Here is a 24,826-nt window from a genome sequence, read left to right on the forward strand (position 1 = left end):
CGGCAATGGAAGCGAAACAGTGTGCCACAGTTTTTACAAATATATTTCTGTTTCGTAGAGAGCTCTACTTTGAATTGAGCTAGTTGAATTGTTAAATAGTTGTCTCTGTGTGATCCCTTTAGCTTATGATGCTCACAACTAACAAAGAAGTTGTAGAAGCTCCTACTTTAGATTATTAGTCGCTCTTTTAAATAAGTCGCACAGTCTTCTTATTGATTTATTGTTTCCGTATTTATTTTGCTGTGCGATTTATTTAGCTGGACACTCGACACTCACAAGCACAGAGATACGCACACACAATTCAAGCAGCAGTGTTTATACACACATACACACCTAAGCGATGGCTCTTCAGTGTACGAAAATATGTCGAAAAAGAGTTTTTAGTTACGCTACCAGAAAATTATACGCACACACACACGCGCGCACAACTGCAGGCATAAAGACATACACATACAAAGCCCAGCAGTTAAATAAAATTACTCATACGCTCGGTCGCCCACTTCCACAAACACACATACAAAAACGCACAGACACATACAGTCAGGCGCACAGACACACAGTCAGGCGTACACACACAGAGCGACAGGCCGACAAAATGGTTGGCCAACGACGTCTAAACTACAACAACAACACGTACAGCAGCAATAACAAACATGAATTTTAACAAAATACAATTTCAATACAATTCAAACTTTCTAACGAATACAGACACACACACACACAGACGCACATGCACACACACTTTCGGGCAGCTTCACAAGTGGCAAAGCGAGACAGCACTACAACATTTTACCCTCTCCCGTGCCGGGTGCCAACCGCAGTGGCAACATCGCTATCGCAATGACTCTGCTCTGGCTCAAACCGAACCGAAACCCCAAACCGTGCGATGCCGAACCGACCCCAGCAAACCCTCCAAATGAATATGAAACTAAAACTTCCTCTACTCATTTCCTGCCCCAGCCCTGGCACTGTTAGCATGCTTGGCATCGGCATCGCTGGCTGATAGTGGGCAAAAACTATCTCGCCCAAATGTCTCGCCGGTTTTCAGTTGCGTTCTAAATTCATACATTCATTACCATCGCATTTCATTCACACCCCATTCCAATATTGGTCTCACTGTTGTCCCCCTTCGCCCCAGGCCGCTCCTCTAAAAGTTAAATACAATCGCTGGCCCGTAAACAAAGCGTCTGCCGGCCCACCCGCTCAGGAAGGACGAGCGAACAGATGAGCGACTTGTACGAGAAGTTCTCCTCTGTCTCTCTCTCTCTCTCTGCTCATAAAGTAATAAATTGTAGCATAAATAGTGCGGCGCAAGTGTTCGACTGACGGGACAGTCGACAGAAGGTCGGTCAGAAGAAGGTGGGATAGGCCCCCCTAAAAGCTTTACTCCTTTTAACGCTAGCTGCCTTCAGCAGCCGTAGAGTAATTCATCTTTTGGTATTGCTGCTTTCGTTGCTCTTTCGCTGGATTTTGAGTGAAGTACGCGCAGCTGGACTCAGCCGCATAGATCCATCTGGGACGCCTGTATCTCACCTAAGAGCAGCTTGGCGTTCGATTTCTCACCACCATGCGCAAGGGATCAGCTATGATGGCAAACTCAGTAGAACTATGCTTATTTGCTTTTGTCACGCCCGCAAACGTCCCGGCCAACAAAACTTGTGTGCCCCCCCCCCCCCCCCTTACACCCACACACACACACGCGCGTACGCACCGCCTGTAACAAATCCTAAGCACCCTTTCCCCATCTAAATTACCCCAACCCTATGCTAACCACATACGACCACATCGTTCATCATTGCCCGTGTGTGCGTCGACGGGAGGCTGTGGATGGTCGGTAGTCCCTGTATGAGGGTGGGAGTGGGCGGTTTGAGCCCCAGTGTGGCGCTATTTGTTGGGTGTTGGTAAGGTCTAGCAATGCTCTGACTGTACTAATGAATTACGCAATCTAAAACTATGTACATTTAATTCAAATTCACAAAACTGTACGCCAAACTAACCGAAACGCACACAAACACACACACACACACAACATGGGCGACCCAACACAACAACAAGTTTTTGGGCAAACTTTTTTGCTGCCAGCGTCAACGTCAACGTCAACGTCGGCTTCGGCTTCGGCTTTGACGCTGATGCCGTATATTTTTGGAAATAATTCAAAGCGAATACATTTCGGGCGTACATGGTCCATCCATCCAACCCCATCAGCAGATGGCCGTACCGTATAGTTGCCGTACCGGCCTAAGCATCGCCCAACTTTGAACGTCCAACGCCCTTCGCTCCATTGCCATTCCATTAGCGACACCATTGGCGTCAACGTCAGCATCCATCGCACATGTCCTTGCAATTGTTCTTGCTGCGTCCCATCCCCACCCCGGCGACCCTCTGGCCAGCCGTAAGGGGGTAGGGGCAAACACGAGAGCGAAAGCGTGCGCAAAAAGCAGTAACAACAACAACAATAACAGTTATATTCCCATATAATATTCGTACACACTTTGCAAACATGTTTGTCGATGATGTATTATACAAAATGCCCATAAAAAGGCCCGCATGAGCGAGACGGCGAAAAAGCAGGGACCAGAGGAAAGCACTCAAAGCCCGGGATATGTGTGTATGTGTGTGTGCGAGAATGAGAGCATCCGATGGCGTAATCATCGTTTGTCTCTCTACACATTCGTATATATATAAATATATGTGTGTGTGTGTATGTGTGTGTGTATGTGTGTGAGCAACTAAATCGAAATGCCAAAATGCCCATTTCTATTCTGTGTTGGCCCCGCATAAGCGATACAGACATTTCGTTTTTTGGGGTAATACATCAAACTAGCCGCATCAATAGCACACACACACATACACACACAGACATATAAGGACTCGCCTCCCGGTATGTATGTGTGTGTGCGTGAGTATCTGTATGTGCCTAGCTGGGCTGCATGCGGCGTGTTAAAATAAAACCAACAACGACTACAAAAACAATAGCCAAGTTAATATATCCATAGGTCCCTCGGCGTTTGTGTGTGCGTGCTTGTGTATATGTCTGTGTGAGTGAGTCTATGGGCAAAGAGTAAAATACTTCATGCAGAACCAAGCCAAAAACCGACTATCGCACACAACACAGCACAAACTGAACTGAACAGTGTGGAAGAGCCAAAGAGCTGAAGAGTAGCAGACCCGGCAAGGACAACAAAAAGTTGTTGCCACCAAAAGTAAAGGAGATAATCTTGGCCAAAGACGAAGAACCAAATGCTTGCCAGTTACCAACATCTTTAGTCGCAGTCTGCGTGTGTCTGCATGTGAATGCCGGCGTGCGCGTGTGTGCTTGTGTGGATGCGGGGGAGTAGCTGATGGCTGGGAGTTGCCGACAAACTGCCAACAAACCAAGGTCTGCCCAGACGGGACTCCGTTCTAATGACCACCAAGATAGAATGACATTTCGGGGCTGTCAGCTCTCATTGTTGCCCGTTTCTGTTGTGTTGTATTGGATTTGCTTGTGTGCAGACTACACAGGACTCAAACTCAAACTCATGCGAGTGCACGAGTGTGCGTAAAGGAGAGAACTTTAAGTACACAGTGCCCAAGGAGTCGGGCTTACAGCTACGCTAGCACAGCACAGTGGCACCTTGGCGTAAGGAGCATTGTCTAACTGTTATTCCTTAAATGACACCATTATAAATATAAAGCCCTATATAAATCAGATTTCCCACTACATATCATTGTAAAGTAGGCACACGATTATAAAAAGATCTAGCCAGAACATTAAGTAATTTTTGACATTAATTCACACAACCATAGTTGAAGTCCTTTTGTATGAGTTTTGTGACCCAACATTTAGTTAATTCCAGAAGATAATATTTTTGCCAATATTTGTACCTATTAGGTAATGATTCCCATATATTTTGAATTTCATAATTTCAAACCAGTGTGCATCATATGAGAAAAAGTAAAAGGCTACATTTTGGCAATAAGACGCCCCATTTCAAGTTCTAAGGTCCAGGCTTAAGACCCAGACCCGAACACAAACCCCACCTCAAACCCGTACCGAGGCAGAGCAACTGCGGCCCAAGTACGTGAAAATTGATAGATGAGTTATGGGCGAGGACGCAGACGAGGGCGAGGACTCGCATGCATATGTGAATGTGCGATTTTCTTGCCTGTTTTGTGTATGCGTGTATATGTATGTGTGCGTGCTTGTGGGCATGCATGCATGTGTGTGTGTGTGTGTGTGTGTGTGTGTGTGTGTGTTTGTATGTGTTTGTTGTCATTGTATGTAGTTCCTTTTTACAAGTGGCAATGAGTCCAAAGACGTTCAATGTCTGTCCGTCTGTCTTTACCTCGCCCGCCCCCCGCCGCATGTATGTATGTGTGCGAGTGTGTGTGTAAGGGGAAAGCAGGGCATTTTTCAACGGTTGCGACGCCAGCCGAGGGCATTAAAAGTTTTTGTATTTATTTTGCAGTCGGTTTACAATATTCCTTTGCACTCCCAACCCGTTGTCCTGTCCCAACCCGACCACTGCTGCTCTTTCCTCTCCATATCCTTGTAGTTCTTGCCTTTTTCCTCACATACGTGTAACAGTTTTGTAATTGTATGCGTGCGTTTTGTTTGCGGACGTGGCCGTTGTGAATGTCTTGGACGTCGACGTTTTGTACATACATACACTCACTCGCACGCACACACACACAAACACACACATATGCACATACATTCTTAGAGCGCAATAGAAATAGGAATAGCAATTCGAGTACATGGCGAGGATGTGTGGGGTCTGAAAACTTTTATGTGTAATACATCAATTGCAAAAAGATAGCCAAATGCTGTTAAGTTTATATACTACACATACACATGGGCGCCTCTATGCCTTTCGCTCTCTCTATCTCGCTCTCTCTCTCTCTGCCCATCTCTTTCGTTCTGGCTGTGTATTTTGGGTGGTTAGGCGGTTTACTTGGGGCCAAGTTACTTACGCCAACGCAAAGGAGACGCTGGGCAACTTCTCGAGCTGCGCAAGTAAAAGATACATTTATTATGTGCGAAGAGCGATGAACACAAGCGATTTATCCTTTTTAACTTTTTCCTTTGGTCCTGGCTACAGCTGTCCACCCATTCTATGTTGTGGCTCCCGTTTGTTTGTCCATCTGTATATGCGAGTGTGCGTTTTGTTTGCTTATGTGTGTGTTTGTGTGTGTTTCTTGTCTCTTTTGTTCTCTCGGCCCACATCTCTGCCGTGACTAATTTATTACCGCAAGAGGGCATCATCTAAGCAGGGTTTAAACTAAGCAACTATGTGTGCGAATATATATGTGTGCAGCAGGCTAATTTCGTTTACTTGCGGTTTTCGAAAGTATGCCGAAATATTTCACGACCCTTTGGCCCCGTAAACTATGCACTGTTTCTGTGGGCCCCTCACATTCATATGCAATTTTTCAATCGTTTGCCATGGCTTATGACTGCTCGTCGACCCGTCTCAAACTTTTCTCATTTCAAAGTTGAAACAACAAACAGCATTATCGCCATTCGTCACCCGCAAAAAAAAATGTTGCGCCAAATCGCCAAGCGGCCAAAGCAAACACAGAAATCAAGAATGCTTGGCAAGCCGAAGCAGAAATACTCTCACTCAACTATGTCAAATTAAGAGCATACTTCAGTTCATATTGAACGTTTGGAATACATTTTTTTTTCAATTCAACTTCCCTATAATTTGGTCAAATGTTACTTTATTTGTGCCCAAAAAGTATGCTATATATTAACTATAAACCTAATTACACTGACTGCACGAGCATAACATCCATGCTTAACCAAAACTAATCAAGCAAGGCATGTGGCACATGCGTGTATGTGTGCATCTGTGTGTTAATATTCCTGTGTGCGTGTGGTGTTTGTGTTTCGGATATGCATTTAATGTCACTTCCAATTTTGGACACCACCCGACATACGCATAAGATGCTGCGCTCGGTCTTGAAGTTAGACCCGATGTCAGTTAATATATCACAGCTCGTGATGCTTCTGTCCGCTCCTGGGCTGTTGTCACACATGCTGAACGACAATTTCGCTTTCAATTTCGAATGCTATCTATGAAAATGCGAGTCCACGGGCCACCACACACACATACACAACGAAGAAAACAACGCAACACAAAAGAAAAACAAGGAAACTTGTTTGCAAAGTTTAAACAACATTTGGTTTTTTTTTTTTTGGCTTTGGTTGTACCGTCACCGTACGTGCCCAGCTATGTGAAGAAGCGAGTTCCGCCCCCTACCCTACAGACATACATACATATACTTGAATTTCCATTTCCAACCCTCGGCAACAAAACTTACCGCATTCTTTTTGTGGCGTATGTGCCATAAGATAAACAAATACAGAGATGGATTGTGCCGGCGTGTGTCGCCTGACATCTGGACAGTGGGCCCAATCTCAAATGGGTATTCGATAAATCTTCAGTCGCTGCTCCATCCCATTCCACACCAGCCCTCCTCTCCCACCCCTCGATACATGCTGCAGTGCTGTTAATTAACTCAATGCTCGCCATCTAATGAATACGGTCAACGATTTTTACGGCCTGTCCAGTTTAAGCGCTTATGAAAACGCCCTGAGAGAGTCAGCGGAGTGTAATCACTTTATCAATAATTCAATCACAACTGTGCCGAGTAGACGCTCGTAAAACTGCGTCGCCAATTTGTCAGGAACCTTCGCAATACTTGAGGCGCATGTATTACGTGTTTTATTGCAAATTCTCTGATAAACTTATACAAGCACGAGAGGGCCCATAAAAATTAATAAAAGCGTTACCAGCCCGTTCTAGCCGAAGGATCGCTTTCTAGATGTTGACCTCTTTTTATAGTTTTATTATCTTTGAGACTTTCTGAAATTAAGCTGCGGTACAGCGTCCAGTTCAAAACTAAAAATCAACAAAATTGCTGAGCGAGCGCTCGTAAAAATTGCTCGAAAAGTAAGCCCCCGGCCTGGGGGCTGTGGGACCATCATAAAATGGTCAGAAACATTTCAACTTATTAAGTAATAAATTCCAATAAGAACAAAGGCAAACAAATTACTACAGCCAGAACTCCCATTCTGCTGCAAGCAAAAAAAAAATTCATTATAATAATATTAATAATAAGCTGAGGTGATAACGATCGCAAGACATCGAAAAATGACTATTAAACACACCTACGGCACACGGACACACCCCCTTTGGCAACCCTTTCAGCTGGCCCTGGACAGAGACGAAATGCGGCTGAAATGTTTACATATTGAGGTGCTTACCCATCCCGCTCGCTCTATAATATCAATGGGCCAGGCCCATTGACGCGGGTGATTTATATAGAAAAATTCATTATTTGCGCGGCCACGTCCATTTTCCAAATGCAAAATGGAGCAATAGTGCCGCGGGCTATTGCGGGAGGGCAGCGTGCAACGGGTTGCGGGGCTAAAAATAATGGCCAGCGCAAAAGGAAATGTTACCCGACTCGGGCTCTGTCTTTAATAAAACTAATTTCTATTGCCGCTAACAGCGGCGCGACATGCGAGTCAAAGTCTGAATCTGAATCTGAACCTGAATCGAAGCGACTTTAAATAGCCATTAAGCCTCGCACTAGGGGGTGCCACATGCAATTGTTCTAGATTTGTGTGTGGAATGTCTTACATAAATGTGCCCAGCGCCATTGCGAGACACCTTAAGCAAAGCGGCGAGCGACTAGCGACTAGCGGCACCCTCGCATGCGGATATAATTGATGAGTGCGGGCTACCAAGCCCAGGTCATTTAGGCCCAGATACAGGATACGAACACAGCTATACAGACACTTAATACATATGCATATATTGTTTTAGTCTGACGTGATTAACTTGGTCAATTTGCACGGGCAATGTAAGACAGAGAGCTTGCCGCATCTCTTACCAATATGAGTCTTATCTATTGCCTAACCGCATGAAGTGAAAAACCAAAAATAGCATGCATGTGCACAACTATTAGGAAAATTAAGTTTGCATTTTATATTTCATTAAATATGCACAGCGAAAGACGCACCTGGCGAAGCATTACGCACAGGCCAACGCACACTGCAACCTGTCCATAAATCTAACCAGATAAATATATTCTAAGAGAATCTAAGCACCTGTATGAGCCAAGCATTAGTAGACAAATCTTTTAAGAGACAACCTCACAAAAATTGCAGCAGAAGCAGCGGCTAATGGATGGAGAGCAGGTTCAAAATCTTACGCCTGATTTGACCTGAACCCAACCAAGCCCCACCGTTCCGCCAACGAAACGGTCTCTTCTTTCGTTGTCATTTGCAGCCCAGACGCATACAGTCACACACTCACACACATGCACACTTAGATGCACTTGGGATGTCCTAAAATGCGACACATTCTAAATCTGCATGGCTGGTCAAAGGTGTTGGGCAACACAAGCCACCTTTGCCCCACCCCAGCTACACCTCTAGTGCTAGAGTCATCTTTGGCTGCAGCCAATCGAGTGGCTCATAAGAAAACTAGGATGTGGCAGCCCGAGTGGGCATTATGTGCATATTATATATATATATATAGAAATTGGAAGCGAAGTGGGGTGGCAGGTAAATGGCTGGTATTGCATATTGTATTTTCAATTTTATTCTATTCCATTTTATTATATTTTTCACTTGATATATTTATGTATGCAACAAATTTGTTTGCATTCTCCCTTGAGTTGTCACGCACAAAGGCACAAGTAAATTGTTTAATTTGATTTCATTTTGGAGCTCTTGCGTCATGGCCAGGCCAGCTAAATGGGTTTCCATGTGTGTATCTACATATATCTGACCACCCAGAGACACGCCCATGAGTGGGTTTGTGTGCAATGCAAATCTCTGGCCATCAAATGACTCAATATGCGCCTGGGGCTGCCACCGCCCTGCCAATTTTCTACACATTTAATTGCGTTTTATTTTTCAAATATTTATTATTATCGAATATTGAAACGATATCCAAATACGTATGCAGAAGACCAGCCCCACACCAAAGGTTATATGGTATGCTTGCACGTCATGTAAAGACTTATACCTATATGGAGATCAAACAATGATTCCATGGCACGCGATGTGACGTGCCTTTTGACTTTCTACACCACCCCACTTGTCTTTATCCTTATTCTACCAATGGCTTTCATCACGTATTCAAAATATACGCTTCTAATCCTTCGTAGTTTTTTGATTAATAACATACCTAAGGAACATTAAAAAGTGTTAAGAATATTATTGCAATCTATCTCTCAGAGAAAATTCAAGAATTCTGTACTCAAATCAAGAAACGTCAAATTCTGGCTCAGAAAAAGTATACTATTTCGATTATACAAGAACACAAAAACATTATTTTACTATCCGGTAGCTCAGATATTGCGAGTGTACGTATTAAAACATAAAATGTTTGTGAGTTTCTCTGCCTTATTGAATGTGTAGTATAATTTATTTATTTGCTTGTAATATTTTAAGACCTCATTTATAACTTTATTTTAAATTATTTTTACTTATTGTTTTTTAATTCGTGTAACTGAACCGTTTGCCAAATACATATATATTGCTTGCCTGCCTGTAATACAAATCTATATGTACTTATGTGTAAAAAATATATATAAATATACAAATAATAGACTCCCATATCAATGTATACTTAAAAAAATGATTAAGTTAAGACACCCGAATTGGCAATAACTGGACGATCAATGTGTGTGTACGGGTAGTAAAAGCAATTTTAACTGTTAGAACTGAATGTTTTCCCACCAAATTTAAGCACAAAAACCGAGAACAACCAAATTGGCACTCTCTGATAAATAGTAGCGCATTAAAATCGAGATATCTGATAAAATTATATAACAAATATGGTATTGCAAAAAAAAAAAAAGAAAAAAATTGGATTCGAATTGGTAATGCAGTTAGGAGGATTATTCAGTTCTGCTGTTGTGGTTGTTGTTGCTGCTGCAATGCCTGAACGCTGTCAGTGGATGAAAATGTGGTCACACTTGGTCATAGCTACATCCAAACACACCCAAATGCACACACGAACACATACACACATACACTCAACTCATGCAAGCTAAATTGGACAGGACGTATAGAAATGTTGCATCTGCATCATAACGAAATGTTTTACTTTGCCAACTCATTTCTGATTTCCAATTGACTTCCTCTCCCCGCACCGCAACACAACTGTATTCAACTGCAGGTACATTCCTCAGCACACAGCAGGCGACCATCAAACAGGAGGCCATGGATGTTGCTGTTGAGGAGCAGCCGCACGAGGCACACGCAGCGGATCGCCAACCGGCCGCCTGCAAGTTGGCCAAGTTGATGCAGCGACCGCAGCTGGCGCAGCTTTTTGAGCGTCGCAGCAACAACAACAATAATAACAATAATAATAACAATACAATTAGTCACAACAATAACAGTAACAATAATCGTAGCATGTTCAAGAAGAATCGCTCGACAAACTCATCGCCAACACCCTCGGCGCGTTCGTGGAACGACAGCGAGGATGAGCACGAGTACAACCAGGATGAACGGTCCAGCTCAGCGTCGTCGGCTATTTCATTGACTATGAAGCGCTCCTGTCCGGCCAGTGAATCGACGCTCTACCAGACACTGCAACAGCATCAACAGCAGCAGCAGCAACAACAGCAACATCAACTGCAACAGCAACAGCAACAGCAAAGCGAACAATCGTCGCTTCATCGCCCACGCCACGAAGCACAGGCACAGATTAATCAGCAGCAACAACAACAACAGCATCAACAAAAACAGCAACAACAATATCTGGATGAACTGCAGCAGTCCGTTTCCGTATCCCATCAGCAACAGCTGACCGCCAATCTGTTCATGGCGCGCACCATCGCGCTGAGCCGCTCTCGTGATTTTCCTGATATATTCCAAAACACCTCGGCAGCAGCAGTCGCCGCAGCAGCAGCGGCAGCAGCTACTGCAACCGCCTCCGCCACAGCCTCGGCCATAGCCAGCAGTAGTGGAGCCGGTGCCGGCAATGGCGCCAGTGTAGCTGCCGGCAGCAGCAGTAGCAGCAATGCCGGCAGCAACTATATGCTGCCCTGTCCGCTGTGCGAGACGCCGCTGGAGCAGCGTGTCTTCCGCCAGCATCTGGACAGGCACTATCCGCGCGACAGTCCCGTCTGTCCGGTGATCGAGTGCGGACGGCGTTTCGCCCATCCCAATTCGGTGCGCAATCACATGCGTATCAAGCACACGCTGCAGTGGGCCAAAATGAAGGCCATGCGCTCTTCGGGCGGCCCATTCGCAGGCGGTCCCGATTTTAAATTCAAAAGCGAAGCGGCCAACTAGTTAGTGTCGCCCTACGGTACGGAACGGTACCCACATCCAATTCAATATGTCCGCAGATACTCGCATTAGTACGAAACAAAGCTTTCTAGATTGCTGCTTTCAGTCAATGGCGACAATAATGCAAAGCCTAAACTCGGGACACTCGCGCCTATCTTAGATAGCCAAAAAGCCTGTGCCAGGATCGTTACTTAAGCCTGAGCCACTGAACTGTTCCAAAACTATAGCAAGAAATTTGAATATTATCCTATTGTTTCTCTAAAAACGGTTTCATTTTGTATTGCTAGTTAAAAGAAAAATTGCAACTAAGCGCCATTTAAATATAGTCTGGTTTTAAATGTTTAATTTACAAATAGTTTTCCATTAACATTTTTTTCAATTTGGCAAATGGCAACTTGAGCTTAGAACAAAAAATAATCAAAATTTCAAGAGTTTAAGAGCACAGCAAGAAGCCGCCTCCTGAATAAGAATCATTTGAATTTCTTGGCATTGTAAGGGCTTCGACTGGGACTAGGGATTGGGGAGGCTAAGGTCTTCCTTGTGATGACGTTAACGATGCGAAGCTGGCATACAACAATTATTACGTTCCTATATTCAATATAGTATACTATATTTAATAGTACATATTCGTACTTCCACTACTGGGTATGTGCAACTTTATATGTTTAACATACAAAGCTAGAGATACACTGTAAAGAGCCCAAATGATTATGATTATAATAATAATAATAATTCCATATGTAGGGTATACACACTACTATTAACGTTTTGTCACCTATGAGGCGTAGCAGAGCTGCAAGTTAACTGTAATTTAGTGAGGTGTAGAACAATTCAACAATCCAATGATTGAGAACCTACACCCTAGAAGGCGCTTTACGGTACTAGTAACTCGTAACTCCAGTATTATACGTACATAGGAAAAGCAACTACACACAATTTATAGTATATAATATAAGCGTTTTAGCATAAACCGAATTGAAATGGAGATATTTGTAGATAATGAGCTGAATACCAAGCAGAAACAATTATAAATAGTTATTATAATTAATTATAATGATACTACAAAATAGAATGTGCCTGCGTAATATATTTTTAGCCAAAACAATTAATAATAATAATAATAATAAACAAAAATGAATGAAAAGAAAATTTTAAGTTGAAAATTTATACACACACACACACACAGAGACAAGAAAGGAGTTGCAGTTTTATTAGAGAAAATTCAAAAAGAAAAGCTCAAAATTGTCGTTTGAATTATAATTTCGCATAGTATGTGAAGAGCATGAAGCATAGATAGAGAGAGCTGGCGAAAACGAGAGAGCGAAAACATACGTAAAAAGGTTCCTATAATGTTAATCAAAAAGCAAAACCAAAAAAAAAATTTCAAAAAAATTAAAACTTGACTACACTGCGAGTTTTATTTAAATACAAAAATTAAGCGATCAAAATCGATCGTTGCGGTATAATTAATATTATTATCCATTTCGACACGGACAATTTTACAGTTGTATAGCCCATAATGAATATATATACATTTATTTATAAATATATATATATTTATTTATATTAACTCGTATTAACCTTAATATATTATTTATAAATATTTTAGTTGGCTAATTGTTTGAAATACGTAGCTCCTAATAATGTATCTTCAATTTATGTACGACTGGATGAGACAATTATGTTTTGGTTAATAATAAAGAGCAATCGATGAAAAGTTAAGCGAATCGATATATAATTCTTAAAGAGCTGCACAGATTGTGAACTGTTTTGCTAATGATTATTAATTAATTTTTCAATTTATCCTACAGTTTCGCGTCGTTCCTTGGAAATGCGTGTCCGTGCTACAGATCCGAGGCCATGCCCGAAATGTGGCAAAATCTACCGCTCGGCACACACGCTGCGTACCCACCTGGAGGACAAGCACACCGTCTGTCCCGGCTATCGTTGCGTGCTTTGTGGAACGGTGGCCAAGTCGCGAAACTCGCTACACTCGCATATGTCTCGCCAGCATCGCGGCATTTCCACAAAGGATCTTCCCGTGCTGCCTATGCCCAGCGCCTTCGACCCAGATCTCGCCTCGCGTCTGCTGGCCAAGGCCGGCGTTAAGATTTCACCCGCTGAGCTGCGCGCCCGCGCCTCACCCACTGGTGGTAGCGGCAGCAGCGGCGGTGCTGGTAACGGCGGCAATGGCTCACAAAAGCTAGACCTGAGCAATGCCAGCGGCGGACCGCTGGACGATGCTGACGACTCCGACGATGACCCCGAAGATCTGACCACCGGCAGTGTACTCTATGGCAACAACGCCAATGATCTAAGCCGCTACCATGAAAGTTTACTTAGCAATTTTGGACATGCCAATACAACCATTTCACGCATGCGAAATGAAGCTGCCGCGGCAGCAGCTGCAGCGGCCGCCTTGGGCCAACAAAAAGACCTGAGCGCTGGAGCCGGTGGGGTTCAACTGCCCAACAACAGCAATGCAGGCCAGTCGTTGCTAGACACCTATCTGCAGTTCATCACTGAGAATACGTTCGGTAAGCCACACCAACATTGAGCCCCACATATATTTTGTACTAATCTCTTTCTACTTGTCTGCTGCAGGCATGGGCATGTCGCAGGAGCACGCAGCTGCAGCCGCCCTGCATGCCGCTAAAATGGCACAGTTAAATGCAATGGGTCACAGCCTGGACAAATTGCCGGCGGGCTTGCTGCCTGCTCAGTTTGATCTGAGCAAGCTGGCGGGTGCTGGGGCAGCAGGCGGCTTTGCTCAGAGCGGTGGTGGACTGTCCATTGAACCGATTCTGAGACGCGACCAGCAGCATCCGGCGAGCAGCCGCTCACCTGATGCGAACGGAGCGCTAGCACTCGGCTCGGTGGGTCACATGCACTCGAACTTGGTCGGTGCTGGCGGTGGCGGTGGTGGTGGCGAGCCGAATGATGTGGATGTGGATGCTGAGGCTGAGATTAGACGCGATGGCTCAGAGCCAATGGATTTGGGCCTGGGCCTAGAAAACAATCAGTCGGGCAGCAACAACGAGGCAGCTAACTCGGATGCCGAGGAGAATTACTCAGAGGATGAGGGCGTGCACCACACATAAGCTAGAGGCAATTCACACTTAAATAGGGGTTCGTTTATAAGAGAGCAAAAGATATAACGATATAATATACGATGATACGATATTCGCATGTCGTTTTGAAAAGTCGTCGTCAACAGTTGTATACCCAGAAAATGGAACATTTGTAACGAGTAGCCTTATCCTCATGTATACCAGTTTACGTGTACAATACATGCATACTATAGTTATCTAGGACTAGAAACCAATCATGAAATAATATCATGTGCAGCGTTTAAAAATTTTAGTAGAATTTATGTTGTTTTTAAAAATCGCAAAAAAAAAAAAACAAAAAACAAAAAAGAAAGGCAAATACAACCTACATAACTACCTAAACCAATACTCGTATGCGAGTTGGAATAGGGCAAAAAGCATGAATACTTACATACATATAAATACATACTTATCCTATATACTATATACATCTATATACACATGTACCTGTTATGTGTATACATGAAGTTTAGGAATGCAAGAACCAAGATAGTTTCAAATCATTGAAGAACTTAAACTCCAAAATACCTAAAGCTAAACTTAAACCTAGACCTAGGCATATAAATTAGTGTTAGCAATTTGAAATGAGTAACCAATTCTGTAAATAGTTTATTAAATGTAGTAAGAGATACGCACCCGCAATGTGGATAAAAAACAAAAGCAAGCAACTAAGCATTTAAACGGACTACACAAATACTCCAATTGAATACTCTTTTAAGGGCTTTCTTGACACAAAAACAAATATCCATCTCAGTTTGAAATCTCTATATGTGTGCTATTGTGAACAACAAAGAAACAATTCAGATGTGCCATGTCACAGTTAGAGCTTACTGACCATTCAAGTCGCCTACATATATTGATAATGCTAACCATATCTCAGGAATACACGTGGATGACATTACGCGCTGCCGCAACAAAACAGCCGGAAAAACCAAACTACCTCAGCAAAAGAATTGTGTAACCCATGTACTCACTACTCGTAATATCTTCCAGTTAAATATATAACTATTTTCTGTATGGCCGTACTTGCTTATACATATATAACTTTCATAGCAGATAGATCTGCCTAGTTTAAGGGTCTCCATTGGGATGGGTGCGAAAACTCAGCCAATTCGAATATGCATAGCCGTAAGTGAGTCGAAAGATTTCATAAATTCGCCAAGCAAAGTAAATTGATTATTATTTAACCACAACTATGCGATAATGTACAAGCAAGAGTAAAAAAATACACCAAATTGATATGCATCTACATATGCATAAATGCTTAGCTATAATTACAAGTAAATTTGTTTGTTTTGGGCAAAATGTAATAGAATCAAAAACTTCAGACAAACATAACAATCCCACTTCACGCCTAAATTAAAAGGTTTCTTTTCACCTGCTTAAAAATGGCGTACTTTAATCTTCGTCATGTCAATATGTCCGATTTTCTGCATGTACATTCAGTTTGAGTAATCCGCGTTTATCTTAGGTTTATTGTTAGTTTCAAAATCTCTACAAGAGTTGAAACGATGCCTTATTACAACATAGATATGTGTTAATTTAGTAATTTTCTACCTCAGTTAATTTAAATGTAATTTACTTGCATATTATTTAAGCGCGAAATTTCGGGTATATATTGTCCTAATTTAATTGTGTTTATTGAACAAAACTTCGGAAACAATTAATCGCGAGTCATCTAACATTCATGAATATGAAAATGCGTAGAAATAAATGTTACTTATAAATAAAGAAATATTGTAAGTAATGACAAGTATATGTTAAATTTGTTTATTATCTTCCTGTTTCGCAATGTGATGCCTATGTTTCATTTGAACACGTTTAATAGCGTCAGTTGCTTTTATTTGGCTTCATTTAAACAGGCCGAGTGCAAATTTTGCATTTGTATAATTCGGATAAGAATTTATGGCAACGCACACATACACACACACACACACACACACAATGCAGTTAAGTCGCTAGAATAAAATGAGTTAGATAAATACAAGTTACATAAGCAATTTAAGTAGAGATCCATGTGCTTAGAAGGTTATTAATATTTATTAAAATTACAATAAATCTGCGTTATAAAGAACAACAAATGGTGTTTCATTTTTCAGAATGCATTCAAAAAATATTCATTTAACGTAACGGACCGATCGAGCCAATCGGTTCGCCAGCCCTGAATTATCGATTCATTATATATGCAGCTGTTCGATAACATAAGATTCTTCAAAAGAGATATCGATTGAACCAATGACGCCTGATAGATCGCTGATTGGCGTAGTTAGAAGAAGAAGCACCGCGAAGCGCCATTGTTTTCGAAATAAACTGTAAATGTTTTGTGCAAACTATTATTCCTGTCGTTAAGTGTCGTTCTCCATTTTAATAATTGTTACCTGTACTTTGTTGAAATGTCTGCAAAGAGCGCCTTACAAGTCTGCATCAAGGTGCGACCCTGCGAACAAGGCCAAACCACATTGTGGCAAGTGAAGGACCGGCGAGCCATTCAACTCATCGACAGCCAGGCTGATCCCTTTGTGTTTGGTAAGTACGAGCAGGAGGAACCAAGGACTGACTACTGTCGATGATGGCCGTTGAACTCGTTTTTCATTTTAATATTTTGCAGATTATGTTTTCGATCAGGAATCAAATAATCAAACTGTATTCGATTGCATGGCCAAGCACATCGTGGAAGCCTGCATGAAGGGCTTTAATGGAACCATTTTCGCTTACGGCCAAACATCGTCGGGCAAAACATACACCATGATGGGCGACGAAGCCAATCCGGGCGTCATGGTACTGGCAGCAAAGGAAATATTCAAGCAGATTGCCCGGCACAACGATCGGGACTTTTTGCTACGGGTTGGTTACATAGAAATTTACAACGAGAAAATCTATGACTTACTGAACAAGAAGAATCAAGACCTAAAGATACATGAAAGCAACGGCATGGTTCATGTCAATTGCGAGGAGTGCATCATTACCAGCGAGGAGGATCTGCTGCAGTTCCTCTGCATGGGCAACAAAGAGCGCACTGTGGCGGAAACCCAAATGAACGAGCGCTCAAGTCGTTCGCATGCCATATTTCGCATTGTAAGCTTATTTGAATATACAATCCCTACATTTAGATTCATGTTCCTGATCCGCAGATAATCGAATCGCGCAAAACGGATCGTAACGACGACGATGCTGTTATTCAAAGCCTGCTAAATCTGGTGGATTTGGCAGGCTCGGAGCGAGCCGATCAGACGGGTGCGCGTGGGGCACGTCTTAAGGAAGGCGGGCACATAAATAAGAGTCTGCATTTTCTAAGCAACGTGATCAAGAGCTTGGCTGAGAACGAGGAAAACAAATACGTCAACTTCCGCGATTCAAAGCTGACCCGTATATTGCAGGCGTCTCTGGGAGGAAATGCCTTTACCTCTATTATATGTAGCATTAAGCCATCAATAATGGAAGAATCTCAATCGACATTGAATTTCGCCATGCGTGCGAAGAAAATACGTTTAAAACCACAATTGAATGAAATTGTATCGGATGCGACCATGATGAAGCGTCTGGAGCGCGAAATAAAGGAGCTCAAAGATCGTTTGGCTGAAGAACAGCGCAGAAACGAGAGCCAGATAAAAGTTCACTTGTTGGAGCAAAGAATCAAAATGGACTCGTTGAAAATAATTACCAGTAACACAATTGCGGATAAGCGTAATAAGAATCGGCGACGCACTTGGTGTCCAGCCACATCAAATCCGGAGCCAGCGCACATTGATGAGGCGCATGCTTTCAATTCAAATGGATCGGGCGGCTCAAATGGTCAGCACAAGCACTCGGGTCTCCCTAAACCAAGCTTCTACCCGTCGACTTCTTATATGAAACACCAGCCCTTTAACGCGCCTAAGACTGTGAACATTATGAAATCACTTGAGATAACAGAGGATGAATTCAAACCGGCCGTTGACTACAACTTTGGAGATGTGCCAGACGCGATGCTTACGAGCCGTATCCTGCCACCACTAACCTTAACGCCACGCGTGGCTCAAACTGGCGATCAAGGGTAAGTGTAGCAACGTCAACAGGTAATTCCTGTATATCAAAAAGATCAGCAAATCATTTTCATTCATGCTTTCATGACAATCACAACCAAATGCATGCTCTCATTTGCTTTCACCACGCACAAATTCCATGTATAGTAAGCAAATGATTGAACGTGATCTGGTAGAGCTGACAACGTTCGAGAAGCTAGAACAGAACATTAATTTAGAGTGGGAAAGTCTAAACCAAAACTATGTTGCGGCTACAGCTCAAGTTGACGAGCTTCAGTCCGAGCGGCTAATTCTGATGCAGCGGTGAGTGTACTTAACATAAGAAATTACTTGTCTTCGAATGGGCTTTGGTAACTTTTTAACCAAGTTATCTGATCAATTATAATTATTGTTCATAACTAAGTAAATTTATGTCATAGCCTTCAGTTGCAGTAACAAATGGGTTACTTCCATTCAAATTGTTTTTTTTTTTTATCAACATCTTGTCAATCCCGCAATTTGCGGTTCGTTTGCAATTTGAAAGTAAGTTCACCACTTCAGGTGCGCGTGAAAAAGCACAAACTCAAACTCAACTCGTGGTGGGCTTTTGTAAGATCTCTTCTATTTCGTAGCGTCGTCTTTCTGCATCAGTCGCCGTGAACGACGTGAGCAAGTAGCATGCGCGAGCTCAAAGCTGGAAGATAAACAAATGCTTATAACCCACTCACACAATATTGTTGTGCGCTTTGTTTTGATAGCGCTGGAATACATAGGTAATGGCAGCCAGTTTCGCGAATAATTTCGGCCCTGACGTCTGACGCTCTGCGATGGCAACGGCGAGTGTGATAAGCAAACGATCTTAAATCCATTTGACGACGTCGTCGATAAAATGCTGCTCTATAATATGTACCCATAAGTTGAGTTTATTTTGAACTTCGCTGTCCAAGAGCCCACACAGTTCCGCGCCGCCGCACCTTCTGTTCGCCTGCGTCGGTCGATGACGTCTTCAGTTGATTTACCTACTCTATTCCCAGTTCTCGAAACGTGACTCTGATGTAACTCTCAATTAAATTGGGCTACAATCGAACGAGTGTGTGAGTAGAAACTACACGAATAAAAGCGATTGCAATAGCGCAGCGAATATCTTTAAGTTTGTAAATACTCGTGTACGCAAATGTGTGTGAGTGTTGCGTGTGTCTATTTGTTATAGCTGCGACCTCAGCTGGAACACTGTCTGTCAGTGTCTGCAGCTGCAGTCTCTATTTTTAGGGAGCTCGCTATAATTAATTGTCTAAATGCTGGTTCCGTAAAAGTTGGACCCGATTGCAACTATTCCTTATGCTGTGCATTTCTCATAAGCCTAAAACTATTTATAGATAATATAATCAATGTAAGCAAGTATTGACTGTCGCTATTGGTTTATAAAAAGTTTTCATTTTAACATAATAAATAACTACACATTTTTTATTTACCCCAATTTTATTGAAAACAAGCCAGAAGACATAAATAATTGCTGCTGCTTGAAGCAAACTATGTATGTGGAATGTTGGGTTTGAGAACTAAATACAAAATTCGTACATGCGTGCATAAATACCACAGCATATACAATCCAGTAATATTTTGATTATTTTTGCCTTTTACAGTTGTGAAACCCTTCAGGCCGAAGTAGATGCTCTTGGCAAGTCAAAGCAAACAGCTGATACAAAAATAGAGGCATACGAAGAGGAGCTGAAGTTGCTGAAGCAAACGATTGAAAGGCTGGAGATGGAAAATCGTTCTGCTGTCGATTTGGAATTTCAGTTTGAAACCCATAAAACTAAATCAAAGCTCCGAGAGAATGAGCTACTATCGGTGCTCTCCGAAAAGGATGACGCCATTGTCAACTTGGAAAAGACGCTCAAGGAATTGTCCAAGGATGTGCTGCGCAACAGTAAGGAGGATCAAATGCGTTCCATGTGTCCCGATCTTGAAACCAGCTGCGAGCGTATCTGTGATAAGTGTATAGACCTGGAATGCCTGTTGCAGGAGTACAAGAAGGCGTCACCCAATGGTGACGCTGCGCAGTCCATTGACTGTAAATGCGAGCAACTGCGTTCAGAAATCGCCAACACGCGTGCACAGCTGGAGAGCGTGCAGAACGCCTACAAGCAGATGACTAGTGATATGGCTGAAAAGTCGGAGCTGTACGACCGTCTGAGCCGCGATGTTATTGCTGCTGAGGAAACCAAGGGTTTGCTGCAGGAGAAATGCGACGATCTGGAGAACGCGCAACAGCGCCACGATCAAATCATACAAAGCATGCAGGCGGAGTATGATGCCATACAAGAAAAGTACAAGAAACTGCAGCAAGATTATGAGACTCTTGAGCGCACATCAGCAGCCACGGAGGATCAACATAAGAAGCTGCAAAGCCAAAATGTTAGCTTGCAGCAAGAAATCACCACATTAAAGGAATCTTTCGAGCAGATACAACAAACGCTCATGCAGACGACAAATTCAGATAGCAACGAGAAGGCAACGATTGTCGAGCAATTGAAGGCGCACAATGAGGAGCTCGTGGAGAAGCTGGCTCAATTGGAGGCCAAATATGGTGAGATGCAACGCGAATACGAGGTTTTGTCCATTCAGTTGATTGAGAGCATGCAAGACGGTGATAGCTTGCGGGATCAGTGCAGCGCGCTGCAAGAGGAACTGCAGCAGCAACAGGTGGCAACAAAAAGCGCAGAAGAAAACGAGCAGAGAACACAACAGCTGCTTGCACATATTGCTAGGCTAGAAAGTGAAGTTACCGAGAAAAATGCGCTTATAGATGCCACCGAAGGCACAATTAACGAGATGCGTGAACAAATGACTAATTTGGAGTCGGCGCTACTGGAAAAGTCAGTGATAGTCAACAAAGTGGAGGACTATCAGCGGCAAATCGAATCGCTCGAGAAGCAGCACGCCGAAATGACTATGGTCTGCGAGGAGTTGCAGGAGAAGGTCAAAGAGAACACCATCAATGAGAGTCTGCTCATGTCCAATAGTACACAAACTCTGATGAGCGACGACAGCATGCCACAACAAGAAATAGATGCGCTTAAAACCAGATTGTCTGATTTGAATGCAGAACTCAATGGGCTGCAGGCGCAAATTCAGCAAAAGGATGACTTAATCGAAAAGATTCAGTCCGAGCTACAGGAGTTAAATGAACGCTGCATGTCTATGGATGTGCTGCAAGTGGAGCTGCGAGCGAATGCCCGGCAAAACCAACAGCTTCTTGATAGACAGGCTTCCAAGCTGACGGATGATGCGAATCGAATCGATAAACTCCAGGAATCCAATGCGCAGTTGCTGGAACGTAGCATCAAGGCTGAGGAAATGGTTGAAATCTATAAACAGCGTCTTTCGTTGGCGGCAGAAGTAGAGTGCTCCAAGGAGCAATACGAGAAACGTCTCAACGATTTGCAAATCGCATTTGACAATGCCAAGAAGGAGTTCGAGTTGAAGGAGAAGCAAAATAAAGATTACCTTAACAATGTCAAGCTCGAGTACTTACAGAAAATTGAGATAAGCGAGACTGAGTATCGAGGCAATATGCGCAAATACAATATTGAATGGGAGGAAAGCAAGGATCGCTACGAAACCATTTTAGAAAAGCTGCAAAAGCAATTGTCCTCGTCCGAGGAGCGTTGCAACAAACTGTGTGCAGACAATGAGTCGGAGCTGTTATCTGTCAAAGCAGCAAATGAACAATTGGTTAAAGAAAAACACGAACTGGAATCATTATATGACGAAAGCCAAAAGCTAGTGCAGCAGATACAAGCTAAATTGAACAACAAGCAACAGGACGAGGAGAAAGATCACGAAATGGTAACGTCTGCGAATCACAAGTTCCAAGAGCTGCATAAGAAATACGAGACGCAAGTGCAGGAGTACAAAGAGCTCAAGAGCAAGCATGAGCTAAGCTTGGATTGTCTTAAGCAAGAGAAGAGCTCATTACAGTTGGCCGTTGATGAAAGCAAACTGACAATAAAACACTTAACTAATGACCTACAAGCAGAGCAGCAGAAGTGGCAAAAGCAAGTGAGCTTGGTGCAACAGTTTGGCGTTGAACTAGGAGCCAATGCTGCTGAGAAAGCTGAATATTTGGAAAAAGTGCAAACTTTGAATAACAAGATTGAGGATCTGGCAGAAAAGTTAAAGCAGGCAACACTCAAGGCTGTAGATTTTGATAAGCTTGTGGTCGATCATACACAAGTCAAATTGCTTCTTTCCGAAGCAAACGATCTCAATAAGAACTTGGCCCAGAAAGTGGAAAATCTCGAAAGCGAATTGTTGCAGGCTCAAACTGAGTTAACAGCACAGCGGGCTACAATTCAACAACTACAATCAGAATTGGAGGCAACCTTGCTACTCAAGAGCAGCGCCTGCTCCGAGCAGTCCAGCTTGACAGACAAGCTAAAAGAACTGGAGGCAACAATACTCGAACAGGCTCACCAATTTGAACAGAATTTGAATGAGTTACAAGGCTCAAAGAACGAGCTACAGTTAAAGCTGGACTCATTGCTGTCTCAAAAAGTGGAGCTGGAAGAAACAAACCACAAGCTCACAGTCAAACTGAAGAATGTGTTGAACTTGCAAAATCTTTTGGAAAAGGAACGTGAACACAATGCCCAACTCCAAAAGAGCAATGCTGAACTGCAATCCAAGCTAGAAGACAAGGAAACCACTTCTGAGACTCTGAGCGCAGCCTTGCAGCAACAGAAAGTGGCTTCTGCTCAATTAGAGAATCGCCTAGCAGCAGCTACCACGGAAGCCAATAGAAATGCCGACGAACTGCGAAATCAAATTGAAAAGTTGCAAAAGGAAGTTGATAGACTATGCTCTGTAGTGGTGGGTAACCATAAAATAAATATATTTTTATACGCATATCTAATAATCGTGCTTACAGAAAACCAACAAGGCCAACTTCGATGCTGAACGAAACCGGCTTCATGGTACAATTTCGAGTCTCCTGGAAGATAAACGGAACTTGGAGGAAAAACTATGCACGACCAATGAGATACTCAAGAAGGTGGAGACCGATTTAAGGAACAGCAATAATTCGTTTGAATCAAATGCTTCGAATACTTCGCCACTTGCCAGAAAAAGTCTGGATCGTGATCCTAACCAGCCTAGGGTAGGTTCTTTGGTAAAGCTTCCAATTACCCAAATCATTTCTAATTGCTTAACTTTTCCAATAGAAATCCTTAAGCTTGGAGTCTGAGGTGCGAAGAAATCGAAGAATAAGCACACACGACGAGCGGCGTCGTCAGTCTTATTGGAATGATACGCGACATGTGTCATGCATGACAGATCCCGTAGGTGGGTACAAAAACTAGCAATTACTTTAACCCAAGTTAATCAATTAATAATACTTCACACTTAGATGATAATTGTAACTGTGCTGAGCTCGATCGGAAGCTGCAGGATTGCCAACGTGAGCTGTTCATACGGGAGAGCATGGTGACTGCATTGAACTTTGAATTAAAGAACCATCCGCTCAAGGAGGAGACAGCAATATTAAAAAGACGTATCCAGGAGGAGCAGGCCAAGGCGCGTGATGAAATCAAGCGCTTGAAGCAAAAGAACCTAGATCTTATGAACAAGGTGCAAACATATACAGCAGCTGCAGCCATCTCAGCCAGTGCCCATCCCGCAAGCACAGTTTCAACCAAGCAAACAACTGTTGAGACGCAAACGGATTCCAACTTGGAGACGATTATAAGAAAAACCGATGAGAAATACAATGACTGTTTGCAGCTGTGTCGCTATCGTTATAATAAAATTAAAGAATTGGAGAGAGAGTTGAATGAAAACAACAACAACATTTCTTCCCAGACAGCTGGTCAAATTATTGCACTTAAGGTATGTTTCTTCACGTGTCAAATTCAAATCAGCCTTAATACAAATTTGTTATGATTCCAGTCTCAATTGGAGTCGCAGAAGAAAGAAATTCGTACCCTCACCAATAAATATGAATTCGCCAAAAGAGCACTTAAAATGCGCCGAGATGAAAATAATGAGCTGCGGCAAATCGCTGGCACCGACGTTCCAGCATCCTCTAAATAAGTCAACCTGTTTTTTGTAGCGTTTAGTGACTAAGTGATGTGTATATATATATATATTTAATTGTGTTTATTAAAGCTTTTAAATTTCAAAATGAATATAGAATAGAAAGAGGCAAGAGCGGGAGAGCCACATCGATATTCTAGCATTCATTAATTTGCCTTCAACATAATAGTGACATAATTTAAACAAATTTATTAGGCGCGCATGTCTAGCATTATTTCCAAGTAAACACATCTCGACTGAGAAGCAGATGTGCCTGCTGGATGGAAGCCAGGAGAGCCACAGCCGGCTCCCATCGATATTCTAGCATTCAT

The 24,826-nt window shown here is 42.7% G+C and overlaps 2 protein-coding genes across 3 annotated transcripts in view; both read left to right on the plus strand.

Moving 5' to 3' along the window:
* LOC115758862 (protein abrupt) overlaps nt 1–15,044 on the plus strand; it is a 43,312-nt gene extending 28,268 nt beyond the window's left edge. Inside the window, exons 8-9 of the mRNA XM_030699651.1 lie at nt 13,120–13,845; nt 13,913–15,044. Of these exons, the coding sequence (XP_030555511.1) occupies nt 13,120–13,845; nt 13,913–14,409 (1,223 nt within the window). The 3' untranslated portion in view covers nt 14,410–15,044. The remainder of the gene's footprint in view (nt 1–13,119; nt 13,846–13,912) is intronic.
* A 1,767-nt stretch (nt 15,045–16,811) lies between these two features.
* On the plus strand, nt 16,812–24,586 carry LOC115758845 (paramyosin-like). Of its 2 annotated transcripts, XM_030699626.1 has the most exons (9): nt 16,812–16,944; nt 17,027–17,493; nt 17,550–18,451; nt 18,588–18,743; nt 20,063–23,294; nt 23,353–23,580; nt 23,645–23,765; nt 23,830–24,308; nt 24,369–24,586. In XM_030699626.1, exons 1-9 carry the CDS (start codon nt 16,812–16,814, stop codon nt 24,510–24,512), a joined length of 5,862 nt encoding a protein of 1,953 aa, XP_030555486.1. In that variant the 3' UTR covers nt 24,513–24,586. The 2 variants fall into 2 exon arrangements, with proteins under 2 accessions (XP_030555486.1, XP_030555487.1); XM_030699627.1 differs by lacking the exons at nt 16,812–16,944; nt 17,027–17,493; nt 17,550–18,451; nt 18,588–18,743 and adding an exon at nt 19,129–19,513.
* The last annotated feature ends 240 nt before the right edge of the window (nt 24,587–24,826 follow it).

The sequence above is a fragment of the Drosophila novamexicana genome, unplaced genomic scaffold (genome assembly GCF_003285875.2).
Source record: "Drosophila novamexicana strain 15010-1031.04,08,12 unplaced genomic scaffold, DnovRS2.1 tig00000193-arrow-pilon, whole genome shotgun sequence".
Classification (NCBI taxonomy): domain Eukaryota; kingdom Metazoa; phylum Arthropoda; class Insecta; order Diptera; family Drosophilidae; genus Drosophila; species Drosophila novamexicana.

Excerpts from the sequence above, each read along its gene's own strand:
- LOC115758845 (XM_030699626.1), top strand. The coding sequence starts at position 16,812 with ATGTCTGCAAAGAGCGCCTTACAAGTCTGCATCAAGGTGCGACCCTGC. Across the intron at positions 16,945-17,026 it reads GGCTGATCCCTTTGTGTTTG|ATTATGTTTTCGATCAGGAA; the intron begins GTAAGTACGAGC and ends AATATTTTGCAG. Across the intron at positions 24,309-24,368 it reads GTCAAATTATTGCACTTAAG|TCTCAATTGGAGTCGCAGAA; the intron begins GTATGTTTCTTC and ends TTATGATTCCAG.